At 57.8% G+C, this 17,767-nt stretch overlaps 2 protein-coding genes across 2 annotated transcripts; both read right to left on the bottom strand.

Annotated features, from left to right (window-relative positions):
* Positions 1-958: 958 nt before the first annotated feature.
* On the bottom strand, positions 959-5,023 carry LOC102101549 (11-beta-hydroxysteroid dehydrogenase 1-like). The gene is made up of 6 exons (XM_088067158.1): positions 4,715-5,023; positions 3,984-4,114; positions 3,377-3,488; positions 2,627-2,812; positions 1,953-2,096; positions 959-1,618 (listed from the first exon to the last, which is right to left on the bottom strand). Exons 1-6 carry the CDS (start codon positions 4,800-4,802, stop codon positions 1,383-1,385), a joined length of 897 nt encoding a protein of 298 aa, XP_087923284.1. The 5' UTR covers positions 4,803-5,023; the 3' UTR covers positions 959-1,382.
* A 5,777-nt stretch (positions 5,024-10,800) lies between these two features.
* Positions 10,801-11,969, bottom strand: G0S2 (G0/G1 switch 2). The gene is made up of 2 exons (XM_005529289.3): positions 11,811-11,969; positions 10,801-11,389 (listed from the first exon to the last, which is right to left on the bottom strand). Exon 2 carries the CDS (start codon positions 11,353-11,355, stop codon positions 11,047-11,049), a length of 309 nt encoding a protein of 102 aa, XP_005529346.1. The 5' UTR covers positions 11,356-11,389; positions 11,811-11,969; the 3' UTR covers positions 10,801-11,046.
* Positions 11,970-17,767: the final 5,798 nt, after the last annotated feature.

Raw genomic sequence — 17,767 nt, 5'->3', positions numbered from 1 at the left:
GCGGTGGCTGTGACAGCAGTGTCCCCTCAGAGCACACATCTGTGGGACGAGTGCACATCCCTGTCTCCCCACTCCACATCTAAACCAGGAGCAGCCCTTCCCTTCCTCGCTGGCTGCCACAAGGATTTGCTGATCAGCGCTCCCTGTTGTGCAGGTTCACAGCAATATCTGGAGAGAGCAGGGCTGGCAGAGGTTCCATTTTCCAACCCTTACTGGGGGTTCTGCTTTATCCTCTGGGATATCACCACGGGTATAATACAGTTTGTTGGGTGGCTCTTACCCCTAAAAACTGCTGAGGAATCCATGGGCTGCAAAATGCAGTGAAAGAACCAAGTGTATGAATAGGAAAGCTCTTCAGCTTTCCCAGTGTTGTGATAGTGCTCAGTGTCTGCTGATGGCAAATGGGTTTGAGAGTGATTTTCTGACAGTTTAAAGGGCAGGACCCACTCTGTGTGTGCTGGTTTGTGCAGGTGATCTTGGAGTAAGGAGAGGAATTAGGAAGGAATTGTTCTTTGGGAAGGTGGGGAGGCCCTGCATTCCTGGCAGTGCCCAGGGGAGCTGCGCCCATGATCAGCTGAGAAAGGCGATAAAACCCCGCCAGCACACGCAGAGCTGTCCGGTTAGTACACTTTATTTAACAATTATTTTAATAATTAGTGTTGCGCGGTCGGGCGGGGCGAGCAGAGCACGGAGCCGCCGCTGCAGGCCCCGCTCTGTCCCTGCGGGTGCCGCCAGCGCGTCACGGACCGGGGGTGGCGGTGCCGGCAGGACCGGGGGCGGCGGTGCCGGACAGGACCGGGGGCGGCGGTGCCGGCAGGACCGGGGGCGGCGGTGCCGGCAGGACCGGGGGTGGCGGTGCCGGCAGGACCGGGGGCGGCGGTGCCGGCAGGACCGGGGGCGGCGGTGCCGGACAGGACCGGGGGCGGCGGTGCCGGCAGGACCGGGGGGTGCCCGGGGACCCTCCCTGTGACGGTGCCGGGCAGGACCGGAGGATGCCCGGGGACCCTGGCGGTGCCGGTGCCGGGCAGGACCGGAGGATGCCCGGGGACCCTGGCGGTGCCGGTGCCGGACAGGACCGGAGGATGCCCGGGGACCCTGGCGGTGCCGGTGCCAGACAGGACCGGGGGGTGCCCGGGGACCCTCCCTGTGACGGTGCCGGGCAGGACCGGAGGATGCCCGGGGACCCTGGCGGTGCCGGTGCCGGGCAGGACCGGAGGATGCCCGGGGACCCTGGCGGTGCCGGTGCCGGACAGGACCGGGGGGTGCCCGGGGACCCTGGTGGGGGCGGTGCCGGGCAGGACCGGAGGATGCCCGGGGACCCTGGCGGTGCCGGTGCCGGGCAGGACCGGAGGATGCCCGGGGACCCTGGCGGTGGCCGCGGCTCAGTGCGGCGGGCGGGGGGCGCCGGGGGGCGCGGGCAGGCGGTAGCGGCTCCGCACCAGGTAATCGAGCAGCTCCGCGGCGCAGTCCCGCAGCAGCAGCGGCAGCCGTGTGGAGCTGTAGCGGTAGTAGAGCTCCCTCCGGCGCAGCGCTGCTCCCTTGAGGATCTCCAGCGCGCACTCGTCCCGCGGTGCCGGCCGCTCCCGCAGCACCTCCGCGGCAGCGCGCACTGCGCGCTCTGGGGGCCGGGTCAGCGCCGGGGACCCCCGGGGCAGCGGGGACCCCCGGGGATGCGGGGAGCCCTGTGGGCTGCGGGGAACCCCTGGGGGCTGCGGGAGAGTGGGCACCCGAGGGGATGTTGGGCTGTACCAGCCTGTAAACCCGGGTTTATGTGGCGTGGGGAAGTAAATGAGTTTTGAGGCTGTTTTTTGGTGGCAGAGGTTTTTGGTTTTTGGGATACCGGAGATGCTGCAACAGTGGGAAAGGGTGGGGTGGTGGCAGAGGAGGGCGGGAGAAGGAGCTGGGAGGGGGATGCTCAGCCCTGAGCAGGGACAGAACAGAACTGCTCTTACCGGTATCGATGAAGCCGAGGATGCAGAGCGTGATGGAAACATTAATGTTCTGAATGGTGAATTCCTGCCTCAGGGAGCTGAAAAATCCATCCAGGGCAAACTTAGTCGCAGAGTAGGGGACGGTAAAGGGAAACCCGACTTTACCTGGACACAGAGCGAAGTTCTGTGTTAGCACTCGAGGCTGCTCTGCCTGAGCCTCTCTTTTGCCCTTCATCAGAGACAGTATTTTACCCAGAGGGAATCTGCAGTGAAGTGTCATCCTGGCACCTGAACAGCAGCCTTACAAATATTCTTGTTGGCTTCCAGCTCTTAAGGCCAAAGCCATGGCTCACATCTCTGCTCAGGGCAACCCACAGGAACCACAAAACCCTCAGAAGGGAGAGATGGAGCAAAGTTGAAACTCTTGTCTCTGGCCAGCAAGCTGATCACCAGAACACTGCCTGATGTATGGGGTTAAACTGCAGCACTGGTCAAAAACCAAAACGGGGCGATTGGATTGAGTGGAAAACAAATTCCATCAAGAGAATCCCAAACCCATCTGGATTTGGGCATTGGGGCTGGTTTAGGTGGTTTAATTATGGCTCCTGTAGGACTCCTGGGGTCTCTGTGTGCTCTCTCTGACAAATGAGCCCAGGTGCCTTTGGAGTGAGTCCCTGGTGACACTGCCCACTCACCTGCCATGGATGAAACCACCACAATGCTGCCCTCGCTCTCCTTCAGCATGGGCAGGGCTGACGTGGTCATGGCCACGTAGCTGAGGAAGTTGATTTCCAGGAGCTTTCGGACGTGCTCAACGTCCCCATCAAAAAAGCCAAAGTAGGATGCGCCGACGTGGTTCAGGATCAGCATGTCAAGGCCTCCTGTAAACAGAAAAATGGGCATTAGTTCTGGGGGGGAGAGGGCTGCAACAAGCAAAACATTTTCTGGGAGCAGAGTAAGTGTAATCCAAGGAAATCAGGTTTTTGGGTCAGAGCTGTGGCCTGTTATCTCCAGAGCAGGGATTCAGCCTGGAGGGTGGCTGCCAGTGAATATTTTGTTGTGATATATTTTTGTGGTTCAAAATGCAAATCCCATGGCCCAAGGGAGATCACCCCTGAATTGTCTGTGGGCCGGGGAGGGAGGGGAGTGGAGCTGGGCTGGTGCATTTCTGAGCTGTGACCCATGGCCGCAGTGGCCGGGGCCGCCAGATCCTCCAGACCCTGGCGCTGTGCTGATGAAATCTGTGATACTGCAACAGGCTGTCAGGAGCCCACAGAGCTGAAATCGAGAGCGCAGTTCAGTCTGAGAGGCAGCAATGCAGGCAGAGGAGCAGGGCTGCAAAGGGCACAACCAGGGGAGAATTTTTCCCGTCTCGCCCCATCTCCCTCACTTTTATTTCGCATGTGGCGAAAAGCATGGGTGCGCAGAGCAGGTTGCAGACGTACCCAGCGAGGTCTGGGCCTCCCTCACCACGTGCTGGGCGAAGGCCGTGTCCTCCATGGTGCCGCTGACGAACCGCGCCGAGGCTGCTCCCAGCTCCAGGCACCTCCGCACCACCTGCACGACAGCGCGCTCAGCAGCCCCCTCCCTGCCCACCCTGAGCTCCCTGGCATGTTCCCCGCCTCAAACCAGCGCTTTGGGGCTTTGGGAGCGCGTTTGGAGCCTTGTGAGCTTCAAAGGGAGCCTGGAAGGTGATTCCCTGGGTGAGCAGTCTGGCCCGTGCCGCATGCAGGCTGAGCTGGAATTGCGGGTGTGCAGGGCAGCAGGAACCTCAGCCCCGTGGAATGAGGGTGTGTGGGGATGTGTGGGCACCACCTCGGACACGGGAACGTGCAGGGTGCTGCAGGAGGGGATTGCTGGGTGTGCAGAGCTCCCAGAGCACAGCGGGGCTGTGGCCATGCCCTGTTCCCGTGCCTGTGATGGGGGTCCCCTCCCCTCCCCGTGGCTGTGTGAGCCCTGCCGTGGCCGTGTGAGCCCTGCCGTGGCCGTGTGAGCCCTGCCGTGGCCGTGTGAGCCCTGCCGTGGCCGTGTGAGGGTGTCTGGGCTGGTTACGTTCTGCAGCTTGGCCTCGGTGCGGGCGGTGAGCAGGACGTGGGATCCCATCCGTGCCAGGTGATAGGCGATCTGCTCCCCGATCCCCGTGCTGGCTCCCGTCACGATCACACGCTTCCCTCGCAGCATCTCTGCGGCGGGGCACAGCCAGCTCAGTCACCCAAATGCTATTAGAGAATACCTCAAAACCTAATAAAAACAAATCTCGGAGTGCCCTTCAGAATCGGCCGCTAACTGGAAGGTAAAGGAGCCTGCGAGTGCTCCCGGCACCAGCAGGGCTCTCCCATCTCCTGGAAAAAGCTGTGGAGCTGCTGCACAATGCAGGGACACAGGGACAACGCTGGACTCTTCCAGCAGCTTTTTCCACAAGCCAGGGCACAATTTATCAACGCCCCAACTATTCTGTAATAAAAACAATCCACTGAGTGCAGGCTCCAGACTTTAACATTTCCAAGCCCCGTTCATGAGCTCTTTCCCTGCACGCAGGAAAATGGAGCGCTCAGTGCCCTCTCCCTCTCACCCCCTGCCCCACCTGCTCCCTTGGGAGGATTTTCTGCATAGTCCTTGCTCAGTTTGGTTTCAAATCTTTGTTAAAGCAGCTTTCCAGTTTCTGCCACCAACAGAGGCTCGGACGTGGCTTGGTCCGAGCTCTGTCCGGTTTCTATCCAAAACACCCAAATGTGCCTTTTGGTAGTTTTTTCCTTAAAGACAGATTCACTTTGGATACTTACCCGGTTTGAAAGTGTCCCTCGCAGAATAGAACCAGAAGGCCAAAACCAATCCCAGAAAGGGAATGAGAATCTTTTGCAACCGACCCATCCCAGTGTGGAGTCAGGAAATACAGCGTGAGACAGAAGGAAGGAACAAAAAAGCCTCTGCAGAGCTGCTCCTGAGGGAAGCAGCAATGTGACCCTTTAAAAACCTGTTTGTGGAGGAGCTGCAGCTTCCAAAGCCCTGGAAAATCACGGGTGGGTGGATGGATAAGCCAAGCAAAGCCTTTGGTTTTTGCTCCCTGCTGCTCGGCCTGGCCAGCGGGGCTGTTTGGCTTCTGCCCACCTCTTTTCATATTTCCTGTCCTACGTTAAAATGCAGAATTTTGCACAACACCCTGGAAGAGGTGTGTCTTTGCTGAGCAGCATCAAGTTTCACTTGGAGAACATCGGAGGGAGCCCAGTGCAGGTGGTTAAACATTGTCCTTCACTCCTGCAGGCCCTGGGATGTGAGCTGGCTGTGGCAGGGGGACACCCACAGCTGCTCCTGCCCCTGGGCTGCTCCTGCCCCTGGGGCAGCGGGGACTCAGCAGCACCTCGCACCCCAAGGAGCCCAGCAATGCTCTGCTGAGGCAGGGCTGAGTTTTTAACCTCTTTTTCTGTTTTTTTGGCTGTGAGCAGGCGAGGGAGCTGGTCCCATTTGTGGGGTGCAGCCACCTCAGCCCCAAGGGGCACGGGGAGGTTTGCAGGGAAACACCAGATGTGTTTCCTGCAGAGAAATCAGTGGCCTTGCTGCCACAGTTCCTCCTTTGGGTTTTGCAAGAGCTTTGTTCTGACTTGTAGATGAATATAATCTTGAGGAAAACCCACAGAACCCCCTGGAGCTCCCCAAACCTCAGCAGCAACAAATTCAGTGCTGTGGATCTTGTGTCATAGGGATAAACCATGTCCCAGCTTTGGTCTGGGGCTGGGATCTCCATCCCACAGCACCAGTGATGGGGAAATGCTCAGGGAGCTCCTGGAACTGCCCAGCCAGCCTTCTCTGCTGGGACAAAAGCTGTGTTTGCAGGGCAGCAGCTCTGTGGTTCTGATTTCTGTGGGCACAGCACTCTGCTTGTCTCTCTGGAACAGAAGCAGATAGAATTGTTTAATGTGTTTTATCCCCTCGTATTACATATTTAAAATCCATGTGCTTTAATTCAGTGGTGTGCCTGGTAGGGCAGTGCTGCTCTCTGGCCTTGCTGCTTCTTTGTGGATGTCTTTTTCCTTTTCTGCCTTTCCACTCCAGTCTAGCTTTCCCTCTTGATAAGAAGCACTCAGCCCACGCCTGGTCAGGTAACACCAGTGCTGTCACTGCTTTTCCTGCCTCCCTTTGCTTGGAGCTGGGGTTGTGATCATGGAATGAAATCAACCATTTCATTCCTTGGCTCTGGAAAAGAAAATGAAGTAATTAACCATATCTCAGCTGGGATCTTGTCTGCGGCTGGCAGAGAGAGAGAGGCTCTTTTCAAGATAGTTTATTACTGCCATTAGTAAAGCAATAAGCAGCAACCTTTGTGCACCATCTGCAAGTGTCAGGGGAAGGGATGGTGCTCTTTGCTCCGTGGTGGCACCAGGGGATGTGGGGTTGGAGGCTCTGAGGGATCCCAGAGCCGGTGCTGCCCTGCCTCGCTGGTGGTGACGAGGATTGTGGGGTTGGGTTGGGTTTTGCGAGGCAGCTGCTAATAAAGGACTGAACTATGGAATATTTTGGTCAGAAGTGAGCCCAGGTTTCCTGTATGAGCAGTTTTGGTGCTGTTTGGTGTGTGGAAGGGAGTGGGGCTGAGGCTCTGGCCACAGGGTTTGTTCCCAGCTCCCCTCCAGGGTGCTGCTGCTCCTCACTCCCACTCACGGATTTTTCTGGCTTCCTTTTCCTGTGTGCAACTTAAGAACTTGTTTTGAACTTTTTCCTGGGGGCGGGGAGAGGGGGGCAGGACAGGCTGGCGAGGAAGGGTTTTGTGATCCCGGCTGCTCCCAGCCTTGGTGGGGCAGAGCCCGGAGCTGTGCCCGGTGACGGAGCCTGGAGTGAGCCTGTGCTGCCCTGCTCATCCCTCCCTGCCCCGTGCCTTGAGCTGGGGATGCTCCTGTGGCTCTGCTCGAGGGCCTTTCTGCCAGGAGGAAAGGAATCTGAGAAGGAAACTTGTTCTGCAGACTGGGAGAGGGGAGCTCGGGGAGCCCCTGCAGGGAGCGCGTTCCAGGGCACGGCTGAGGCTCGGGCAGGTTTGTGCAGGCAGCTCCAAGACTCAAAAACACTTGGCAGCAATCTGGATACTGCTTCTTTTTTTTTCCTTTTTTGAGTGCTATTTGCCTTTTTTCAAATCACTATCAAATCTTTTTTCAAATCATGGTCAAATGCAGAGGACTTCCCTTTTTCTTTTCTTTTTTTTTTGTTCTCTCTCCTCTTGCTTTCCTTTGTCTCAAATACATTAAAATTCTATCTTTCCTACCCAGCTGTCCCTTTGCCATGGATACAGCTCTAATTCCTTTCTTTACAGACAGGACCATCACGATATAAAGGGCTGCCCTCAGTTCTACTTTTCTACTTTTACACCCTGCAGAAGCCCATGGCTGTCACAGCTACACCCCTGGAAATGCACTCCCAGTCCCGAGGGAGAGGAGACGATTGTAGGATGGGTTTGGTTTGCTTTGACATCACATTTCTACACTCTGCTGCTTTAGAGAAAATGATGTGATGTTTAAGTCATTTCCAAGCCCTAAATCTGTGTTTTTTCCCTATGTGACCAAACTGGGAATTGCTGCCTTGAAATTTCATTGTTGGACCTGTGGCTGCTCTGAGCCTTGGCTGCTGGCCATGCTCCGGGTGCCCTTGGAGCTGGGTGGCTGAGGCTGATATTCTTGTCTGCACCCCTAAATTTAGCCTGGAATATCCAGTGTCCACACTGCAAATAGCGAGTGAGGACTCTCTGGAGACATTCTGCTCCTGCCTTTGAAGTGGCTGAGCTGTGAGGGGAGGGCTGCTGCTCCTGAGGGGCTGGATGACAGCTCCAGCCTGAAATCAGATCTTTGAAAAGATGGGTACAGACAAAAACTCACCGGATTTTGTGCCAGCTGCATTTTTCCTGAGGATTTAATGTACCAGGAAAGTGCCACGTTTACAGGTTGGAATAAAACAGTTTCAGACAAGTGTGAGAAGAACAGAAATCCACCTCATGCAAAGCCAGCAATGTAACTCAGCCCTGGGGCAATGCGTGGCTCTCCCCAGGAGTTTGTCCCTCAGGATCTGGGTTTAACTCATCCTTCAGTGCTCCCTTTGCTCTCCCCAGCCGCTCCCTGGTCCTGTGTGCCTCATCCCATCTGGTTTCCCTCTGCCCTGCCCCAGTGTTTACCATTCAGCTTTGTCTTTGTGCTTCACCCGGGGGCTGTGGGGATGGTGCTGTGTGCTGGGGGATGCTGTTGTGTCCCTGCCTGTGCTCCAGGTTTGGCTGGCCTTTAAAGATGGGAAGTTTTGCTGAAGCCTTTCCCTGCCCTGCGTTGGGCTGGTCTGTCCCCCATCCCCGCTGGAACCGTGTCCAAGGGCTCCCCCAGCCCCCTGCTTCATTGGGTGGCTTAAACAAGACTTTACGTGGTCATTGTGGTGAAATGTGTGATTAATCCTCGTCTGATTCCCCCTGTGCAGGGAGCCAGCGCTGCCCCAGGTGTCTGTGGTCCCTGGGGAGGTGGCAGCGGGCAGGGCTGTCCTGCAGCCTGGGCTGGCCCGGTGGCTGTGCCCGGTGGCCGTGCCCGGTGGCTGTGCCCGGTGGCTGTGCCTGGTGGCTGTGCCTGGTGGCCGTGCCTGGTGGCTGTGCCTGGTGGCCGTGCCTGGTGGCCGTGCCTGGTGGCCGTGCCTGGTGGCTGTGCCCGGTGGCCGTGCCTGGTGGCTGTGCCTGGTGGCCGTGCCCGGTGGCTGTGCCTGGTGGCCGTGCCTGGTGGCCGTGCCTGGTGGCTGTGCCCGGTGGCCGTGCCTGGTGGCTGTGCCCGGTGGCTGTGCCCGGTGGCCGTGCCCGGTGGCCGTGCCCGGTGGCCGTGCCCGGTGGCCGTGCCCAGTGGCTGTGCCCGGTGGCTGTGCCCGGTGGCTGTGCCCAGTGGCTGTGCCCGGTGGCCGTGCCTGGTGGCTGTGCCTGGTGGCTGTGCCTGGTGGCCGTGCCCGGTGGCTGTGCCTGGTGGCTGTGCCCGGTGGCTGTGCCTGGTGGCTGTGCCCGGTGGCCGTGCCTGGTGGCTGTGCCTGGTGGCTGTGCCCGGTGGCTGTGCCCGGTGGCCGTGCCCGGTGGCCGTGCCCGGTGGCCACCCGAGGCTCGTCCCCTGCAGGGCAGCGCTGCCCGGGGTGCCTGCCGGAGCAGGGCTGGCCTTTGGCTGTCTAATCCCCTTAGCTGTCTTAGCAGCAGCTATTTTGACTGTTCACAACCCTCTTTGCCTTAAGCTCGTGACCCCGGGGTCGGAACCCTGGCAAGAGGAGGTGTGGGCAGCAGGGCAGGCAAAGCTGGGGTCTGCAGCCAGGACTGCTGGGGGCCAGCCTGGAGGGCTCACCTGGAGCCCCCCCGAGCTCCCTGTCCTCCCTTCCCGAGGATCAGACACCTGGAGCTTGTGCAGGAGAGCTGCTCTGGGCTGCTGAGAGCTCCCGGCTGCCCGGGGCTGTGACTCTCACCTCGCTCTGAGCCGTGTCAGGGCTGGGCTCTGCCTGACCCTGCTGCAGGACAGACCCAACCTGACACAGCCACAGCTCCCTGCTCCATCCCAGCTGTGCCCAGGGAATTCCAGCCCAGCCTTCCCCGAGGCCCTGCTGTAAATGGAAAACCTCCTTTGAGGCTGGAATGGGCAGGACAATGGACACTCCTCAGCTGATGGCTCCCTTGGGTCTGAATTCTCCTCTTTTCCCATGAAACTTCCATTGATATCAGTGAGGAAAAGGTACTTTAGAGTTGATATAAAGCTTGAGCAGGGTTTTGGTGCAGATACTGGGAGGATTCTTTCTCCACTCTGTTCTGGTAACAGAAATCATTGTCAACAAAATGAATTGTTATGTATTATGAAAAAGAAATAGTGAACTTCAGCCACATTCTGGTATTTTCAGGTCCTGATCTTACCTTGTGCAGCTCTGGGAGGAGCTGGGCACTGGGCACTGAGGTCTGGCAAGGGATTTTCATTTTCCATGAGCCAGTTTTTGGCCCCACTGTTTTGCTTTTAGCTGGAGAGTGGCACATTGCTGGTGCAGCTCCCAGTTTCTGTGCAAGGTGTGTATCCTGCTACTCCCCCTGCCCTGTGGCTATCTTTGAGCAGATAAAAGAGGATTTTCTGCCCTGCTCAGCACTGGTAGGGCCTGTTTCCCTCCCTTCCCTCTCCAGTGTGGTCAGGATCACTCAGCTGTGGCTGCCTGGAGACTTTATTTGACTGACATGACACAGTCCCAAATGCAACAGATTCTTGCTAAGCCCCAGAACATGTTTTAAATAGGTGAAAGTCCTCGAATGATCCTGGCAGCGCTCTGGGTAGAGCCTGAAGCCTGGAACATTTCCACACCCCCCAGCCTGACTGTGCCATCTCCGTGTTTTTCCATCTGTGACACCGGCAGATGAAGTTACTCTGCACAATCAGGTGTCTGTGCTGGCTTGGTGAAATCTCCCAGGAAAGGCAGGAGGCTTTTGGTTTTGTTTTTAAGATCTTTAGCTGTGTAGCAGCTGGAGCCTGTTGGAGGATTGCTGGTGCAAGGATGGGGTTTTGATTTATTTTAGAGCAGTTCTGTGCAGACGTGGCCATGGCAGAGACAAATCTGTGCCACTGAACCCAGATAACCCCGCGGTACAGCCCCACCTCCAGCTCGTGTGACACAAGTGCCACCTCCTCCCCAGCTGGCCCCTTTGGGAAGGAGCAGCTGCCAGAGGGACAGACAGACAGACAGACAGACAGACCCCCAGAGCAGCCTCACTGGGATTCATGGGGAGGGGGCAGCCCCCTCCTCCTCTGTCCCCTAGGTCCCCCTCTCCCCACAAAAGGAGCCAGAGGTGTGAGCAAAACCTCTTTGCAAATCAGCACGAGAAGGCTTTGAAAATAAACGCAGCAAGAGAGAGCACTGGTACCGTATAAAACATTTATTGATCTTGCAAAATGCTGTAAAATGCGTCCGTAAGAAAAATAAGAACCCATGCTGTGCATCGTGCACAGCTTTATACCTACAAAAGGTATTTTTCCCCACTGCTGCACAGCAGCAAATAAAACCCTTCACTTCTGGCGAGTCTCACACGTGCAGCATCCTTCAGCCGAGCCTTCTCTTGGTGCTGGGAGCAGCTGTGCGGGCAGAGTCTGTGCGGTGCTGAGCCGGCCTAGGACGCGTGGTGCCGGGTCACCAGGGCTCTCTGCAGCGCCGGGGCTGCCTTGGCCTTTTCCAGCACCAAATCCTCCCGTTTCTGCTGCAGCCGCTGCTCCCGGGCTGCCGCCGGCTGCTTCTTGTCCTCCTCGTCCTCCAGCCTGGGCTCGGAGCTGAAGGGGCTGCACACGGTCTCCACCAGCCCGATGACCACCCCAAAGAACGCCAGCACGCTGCCCAGCATGTACAGCTTGACCATCTTCCTGTTGGGCTTCTGGCTGAGCATTTCTTTGGCGAAGGGGATCAGCTCGTGCATGGTTTCCATCTCGGTTTTACTGCAGTGGGTTTAGGTGTCAGTTCTGGAAGAGAAGAGAGAGGGACGTGAGTTAAATCCAGCTGCTGCGGTGGCAGAGCCCTCCGGGCTCCCTGAGCTGCCCGCAGACCCCCGGCTGTGCTTCAAATGGGGATCGGGGATATTTGCTGAAGGTTTGCTTCAGGAAAACGCACCCACAGTGTCCCCGCGGTGCCGCAGGACCGAGCAGACCCTCCCCGGGACCGAGCAGACCCTGCCCGGGACCGAGCAGACCCTGCCCAGGATCGAGCAGACCCTCCCCGGGACCGAGCAGACCCTGCCCGGGACCGAGCAGACCCTCCCCGGGACCGAGCAGACCCTGCCCAGCTGCGGTGAGGGGCGCACACTGTTTGTCCCACGCGTTTTGCGCAGCGTTCCCATCCCCTCTCATCCCCTCTCATCCCCCCGCATCCCCTCTCAGCCCTTACCGGCGGTGTTGCTGCGGGGCCGGGCTGTGTTGCGGTGAGCGCTGCGGTGTTGCTGCGGGGCCGGACTGTGGCTGTGGCTGTGGCTGTGGCTGTGGCTGTGGCTGTGGCTGTGGCTGTGGCTGTCGCTGTCGCTGTCGCTGTCGCTGTCGCGGCCGCTCCGCTGCAGCTGCTGCCCGGGGCCGCCGCCGCCGCCTTTTATCGCTGGCGGGGCGGGCGGGGGCCGGGCCGGGCGCGGGGCCGGAGCTCGGGCCAGCCTGGCCCCCCCCGCCTCTTGGCAGGTCCTGCCTCTAATCCGGCCAGACGGAAAAAAAACCCGCTTTTTTTAATTATTAATTTATTTTTTAAAAAAACCTTTCCTCCTCACCTCTTTAAAAAAAAATTATTCTTATTTTTCTTTTTATCTCCTCCTTCCATTTCTCCTTCTATTGCTCATTCCATTTCTTTCTCCTTCCACTTCTCCTCGTGTTTTCCTATCCCTCCTTCCATTTCTCCTTTTTCTCTCAAAACACTTGTGTTTTTACCCCCTCCAAACAAAAAGAAATCCCCATAATTGTCTCAGTCTAATTCTCCAGCCAGAGATCTGATGCCTGGCTTGCTGTGCAGCTCTGTACCTGCTTCAGCAATCAATATTTGATATATTCATAGAAGCTTTGCTGCTTGCCTGGGAGGGAGGGACAGGGTCTGTATCCACAGCACCCAGAACAGGGCAGCGTTTGGATCCAGCTCCGCAAAATGTCCCTGCCCTGCTGCCCATTCCCGCGGGGGAGGGGGCGAGAAAATGCAGAAAATGCAGAAAATGCGGCGTCCCCCAGGCCGAGGTGTGCCGGTGTTTGTGCGAGGTGTCTGCAGGTGATTCTGCAGCCCCACTGCCCCTCATTTCCCGGCAGTGACACAACTGGAAACTCCAAAGCCGGAGGAAGTTACATCAACTTAGGACCCATTCTTCACTTTTCCTGCACTTGAAGCTGAGTCTGTGCCACCCCCCGTGTGCCACCCCCGTGTATCATCCCCTGTGTGCCACCCCCGTGTGTCGCTCCTGTGCCAGCCCCCGTGTGCCACCCCCGTGTGTCTCTCCTTGTGCCACCCCCGTGTGTCGCTCCTGTGCCACCCCCGTGTGTCTCTCCTCGTGCCACCCCCGTGTGTCGCTCCTGTGCCACCCCCGTGTGTCTCTCCTTGTGCCACCCCAGTGTGTCGCTCCTTGTGTCACCCCCGTGTGCCACCCCCGTGTGTCACCCCCTGTGTGCCACCCCTGTGTGTCTCTCCTTGTGTCACCCCCGTGTGTCTCTCCTTGTGCCACCCCCGTGTGTCGCTCCTTGTGTCACCCCCTGTGTGCCACCCCCGTGTGTCTCTCCTTGTGCCACCCCTGTGTGTCGCTCCTTGTGGCACCTGCAGGTCGCTGCTGTTTCCACCCCGTGCAGGAGCAGGAGGCTCTGCTTGCCTGGCCTGCAGCCAGGGAATGTTGCACCAATAACCCCCGGCATTACTGATGGTGCAAGAACGATTGCATCATCATCATCATCATCATCACCATCACCATCTGCTCGGGCTGCAGGGTCCGGCTCTGGCTGCAGGAATCCCGTGCATTCCATGCACATCTCAGCAGCTGCTGAGCCCGGAGAGCTGCTCAAGCCACAAGAAGTTGTTGGGATTTGCAGCAGACGATGCGCTCAGGGACAGATCTCTTGGCTGATCCATGCGGCTGAGATGACGGGGATTGCTCTGCTGGGCAGTGTATAGAAATTAAAATATACACTGAGGCTGTTGCAGCAAGTTTAGGGAGAGGCTGGTGCACGTGGAAGGAGGTAAAGCTCAGAGGGAGCCTTCAAAGGATGCTCTAAAGGAGCCTGGATCCCCAGAGAGGTGCAGGCAGCCCCCAGAGCAGCTGGAGGTGAAGGGAGCTTGTCCCCAGGGCAGGGAGGGAAGGAGGGGGGTTCCCTCAGCCCTGTCCCCAGCACACAGGTCCTGTGGCACAGGGGATGTGGGTGTGATGGCCCCGAGCTGGGCTCTGCCTCAGCCCACGCAGGGAAAAGCTCTCTGAGAAGGAAATGACTTGTGAAGGGCACGGCTGGTGCTGTGTGTGCCCCTCCTGCCCCCGCAGGTGAGGGATGTCCTCCTTCCTCCCTCCTCCCTCCCCTGCCGCCTCCTCCTCAGGCTCGGTTCCCTGCCCGGAGAGCCTGGGCGCTGCTGACCCGCCCCAAAAGGTTGAATTTGTGGGGTTTTCCCCTGGTGGGTTTTGTGGGGCACTGAGTCAGCCCTGGCTCCTCACATCCCGCACGTCCCGCAGCACAGCGCTCCAAGGAAATGCTTTTCTGGTGAAAACTCGGGTTGTTTTTTTTTTTGCAAGTTTTGAGTCTGCTTAGGAAATTGTATTGCAAGACAGGCTGTAAAAGTTGCTAAAGACTTGTCTATCCCTCCTCAGCGTCTGGGGTTTTTTACTTTAAATAAAGGGTCCTTATCTTCTCTGCCAACTTGGCAGCCGAGGGTGCAGCTGATCCCTGAGTTCGGGCTGTGTTTTCTCTCTTCTGCAACACTCAAAAAAATGCCCTTTGGAGAAAAGATAGCCGGAGGAGACAGCGAGCAGACAGGGGAAGCTCAAGGTCAGCTCTCCTCCCTCCGGCTCCTTGGGGGTCCCTGTGCTGACCCTTCCCAGCCCCCGGGGCTGCCCCGGCAGCAGCGCCTGAGCCGCACCCGCCCCTGACACAAGGCCACTGGGAACTGTTGGAACTGTGACATTTCACCTAAAAAATTGATTTTTGGTTGTTTTTGGTTTTTTTCCAGGCAGGGTTTTTGTTGCCTGCTGAACCTTATGTTTGCAAGTCTTTTCCTGAGGGCTGTGAAGGGTATTTTTGTTCATTAAACACTGATGGAGGTGTCCATGCATTCCCAATGTACTGAGAGCTGGAGCTTTTGGGATCACACAAAGCTCAGGATAATTTTGAGCATTAACCAATCAGCTGATAATCATCTTTGGCAAACACTTCTCATAGCAGCACTCAGATTGTGTCGATCTAATTTAACAACATTTAATTCAATTTTGGTTTAGATTTCAGTAACAAAGTCTATGCAAGCTCGTTGTGTGGACATTTAAATTGAATTAAGTGTGGATAAAACGATTAATGATTAACACTAAATTAGACTAATTTTAGCTGTTGCAAATCTTATTTCGGGGAGTCTGCACGAGGATTTTGTCAGGTTTAATCACAACTTTGATTAAACAGGGCTTTGTGGCTGGGGCAGCTGCACGAGTTGAACGTCATCGGGGGGAAGAGCAAAGCAACGTCAGCAGCCACAGCTTAACCTAAATCTCGCAGGGAGGGGAGGCTGGGATGGGGATGAGGGGATGAGGCTCCTCAGCTCGTGGGAATCTGCTTGGCCTTGTCTGGAGGAGGGTGCAGGTGATGCTGAGCTGCAGCTGCCGCTGCCAAGCCTGATCCTGCCCTGGCTCTGTGTGGGGAGAACCAGGGTGATGCTTTTGGGATGGAGCAGTGGCAGAGCTGCCCTGGCTGGATTGAGGAGCACCAGGGCGATGCTTTTGGGATGGGGTGCTGGCAGTGCTGCCCTGGCTGGAGTGAGGAGAACCAGGGTGATGCTTTTGGGATGGGGTGCTGGCAGAGCTGCCCTGGCTGGAGTGAGGACAGGAGAACCAGGGGGATGCTCTCGGGATGGGGTGCTGGCAGAGCTGCCCTGGCTGGATTGAGGACAGGAGAACCAGGGGGATGCTCTCGGGATGGGGTGCTGGCAGAGCTGCCCTGGCTGGCTCCCAGCTCTGGGGAGGGCTCCAGGAGCCTCAGCTCGGGTTTCCCTGTCCTGGGGCTGGCACGCTCCGGCCCGGGCAGGGGCATGGCAGGCGCTGGCCACGCCGAGGGTGCGTGCTGGTGGCTCGGGGAGGAGAGCTGCCCTGAAAGGGGCTGTGAGGGAAAGGGAGCTGCCCCTCCTGCCAGAACAGCCCCATAGGAAGCTCCAGGAGATTTCCAGGACATCTGATCCGCTCGGGCACAAGCTGCTGTAGGTGGTGTCACCCTGAAATCCCCGAGGGAGTAAGGACAGAGAAAGGAAAGGGAGCCCTAAAGCCCAGCAAGGCACATTAAAGGTCTGTCCTACTGAAAATGAGTAAAATAATGCAGGTTTGCTTCCATTAGCCCAGCTGGGCCTGCTGGGCTGGGCCCAGGGGAGCCTCCCCCGGGCTGTGATGGACACAGGTTGAAGACAGCTCCGGCCACGTGGCCGGGCCGTGGTGACCTGGTCACGGTGGTGACCTGCTCTGCTGCGGTGTCTGAGGAGTGACTGCTGCCCTGGACAGGTCACAGAGGCACAGCCACAGGTACCCAATGTTGTCCTGTCTCCTGGAGGGGACCTTGAGCCCCTGCCTGTGGCTCCCTGGATGTGGCACAGCCTGGGCAGGAGCACTGGGCACAGCTGCTGCCCCCGTGCCCATGGGCGGGCAGGGCTCGGGCACTGCTGGGCTTTGTGAGTGGGAGCTCCAGGGGCTGTGCCCAGCCAGGGAGGGCAGCAAAGGCAGGACCAGCCTCAGGTCCTGGCAGCTCAAACCCCGTGCACAGCCATGGCTTTGTTCCAGCTGCAGCATTTGGGGGAGGCTGGGGCTGGCAGGCAGGAGCAGCAAACAGCGTCTCCTTCGTGTCACACACGGGGACAATCTGGGGCTTAAAGGGGGCTCCTAAATGCCCCATTCATTTAAACTTCTGCCCTGGCTGCTGCAGGGGGAGGCTGTGGGGGGCTTTGCACCAGGGGTGCACAGACCCCTCCATTCCACCGCCTCGAAAAGCCAAAACCCTCCAGAGGGGAGCTCCTAATGGAATACTTTCCTGTTTAGAAATCGGGGACGTGACAAAAATAACGCTGTTCCCCTGCAAGGATAATTTTATCAAGGTCCCGGTGGGAAGCGGGCACCGTGCCAGGCTGTGCCCTGCCAGCTCTGCTCCGTGTCCCTGCTCCTGGGGGCTCTGCAGCCCAGCCCCTCCTGCCCCACGGGGGACACGGGGGGTCTGTGCCCACCCATCCTGGGGCACGGCAAGGGCAACTCCGTGGGGTGGGGAAAGGAGCTGGGGGGAAAAAAGAAAATTTAAGGGCAGATCCTGAGCCTTTGCTTTGCTCAAGTGGAGTTGAAGGGATTTGGGCCAGTTGCTGTGCTCCAGCGCTGGGCTGGGTGTGGAGCAGGTCCTGAGCTCTGTGCTGGCCACAGCTGTGCCCTCCCTGGCAGCACGGGCCATGTTCCAGCTGTGCCCACAGCTGGCACTGGGCAGGGGCTGCAGGGCTGCACAGGCAGGCTGGGCTCTCAGGGCTGCTGCACCTTGGAGCCAGCTCCCAGAGCTATTGGAATTTAAACCCAAAGTAGGTCAGTGACGTTTTGGTTCAAAGTTTTATTTGCTCTCAGAGCAGGTTTTCAGAACGTGAATTGGAATTTCATCAGGAATTCCTGAAATGCTTTTAAAGGAGATCATGGTAATTAGCAAAGCCAGTGATTTAAATCATCTCTGCTAGAATAAGGAGGTGATTTGCTGGTCAGGTTTGAATTAAAGTGGGAAATTAAAAGATTAGGTGGAGGAAAACTTCTTTTATTACTGATACCATTAATCTTGCAACCAGCTGGCAGGACCCTGCACCCTCCCGTGGTTCTGCTTTCCAACAGCCGCCCGTGATGACCTTCTGTCCCCAGAGCTGTGGCTTCCAGCTGAAAGCCAAATCCATCCAGGGTGCCAGGGTAGCAGGGTCAGTGTCCTCTGAGCTGTCCCCTCCATGCCACTGCTGGCTCTCAGGCCTGGTGCTGCACCCTGGAGCTGCACAGCTGCAGCATCAGCTGCACTGGAGCCTTGCTGCCTGTCCTGCAGCCCAGGCTCAGCCTGTCCTGTCCTGTGGATGTGCCCGGGCGTGGGGAGCAGCAGCTGTGCTGATCTGCTCCTGGACAGGAGCTCTCTGCACAGTAATGTCCTGTCGGGGCA

The sequence above is a fragment of the Pseudopodoces humilis genome, chromosome 26 (genome assembly GCF_049639895.1).
Source record: "Pseudopodoces humilis isolate 2021_Gansu_Grassland_sample_001 chromosome 26, ASM4963989v1, whole genome shotgun sequence".
Taxonomy (NCBI): Eukaryota; Metazoa; Chordata; class Aves; order Passeriformes; family Paridae; genus Pseudopodoces; species Pseudopodoces humilis.
The sequence above is the reverse complement of the archived record's forward strand: the minus strand, read 5'-3'. Positions and strand labels throughout refer to the sequence as shown.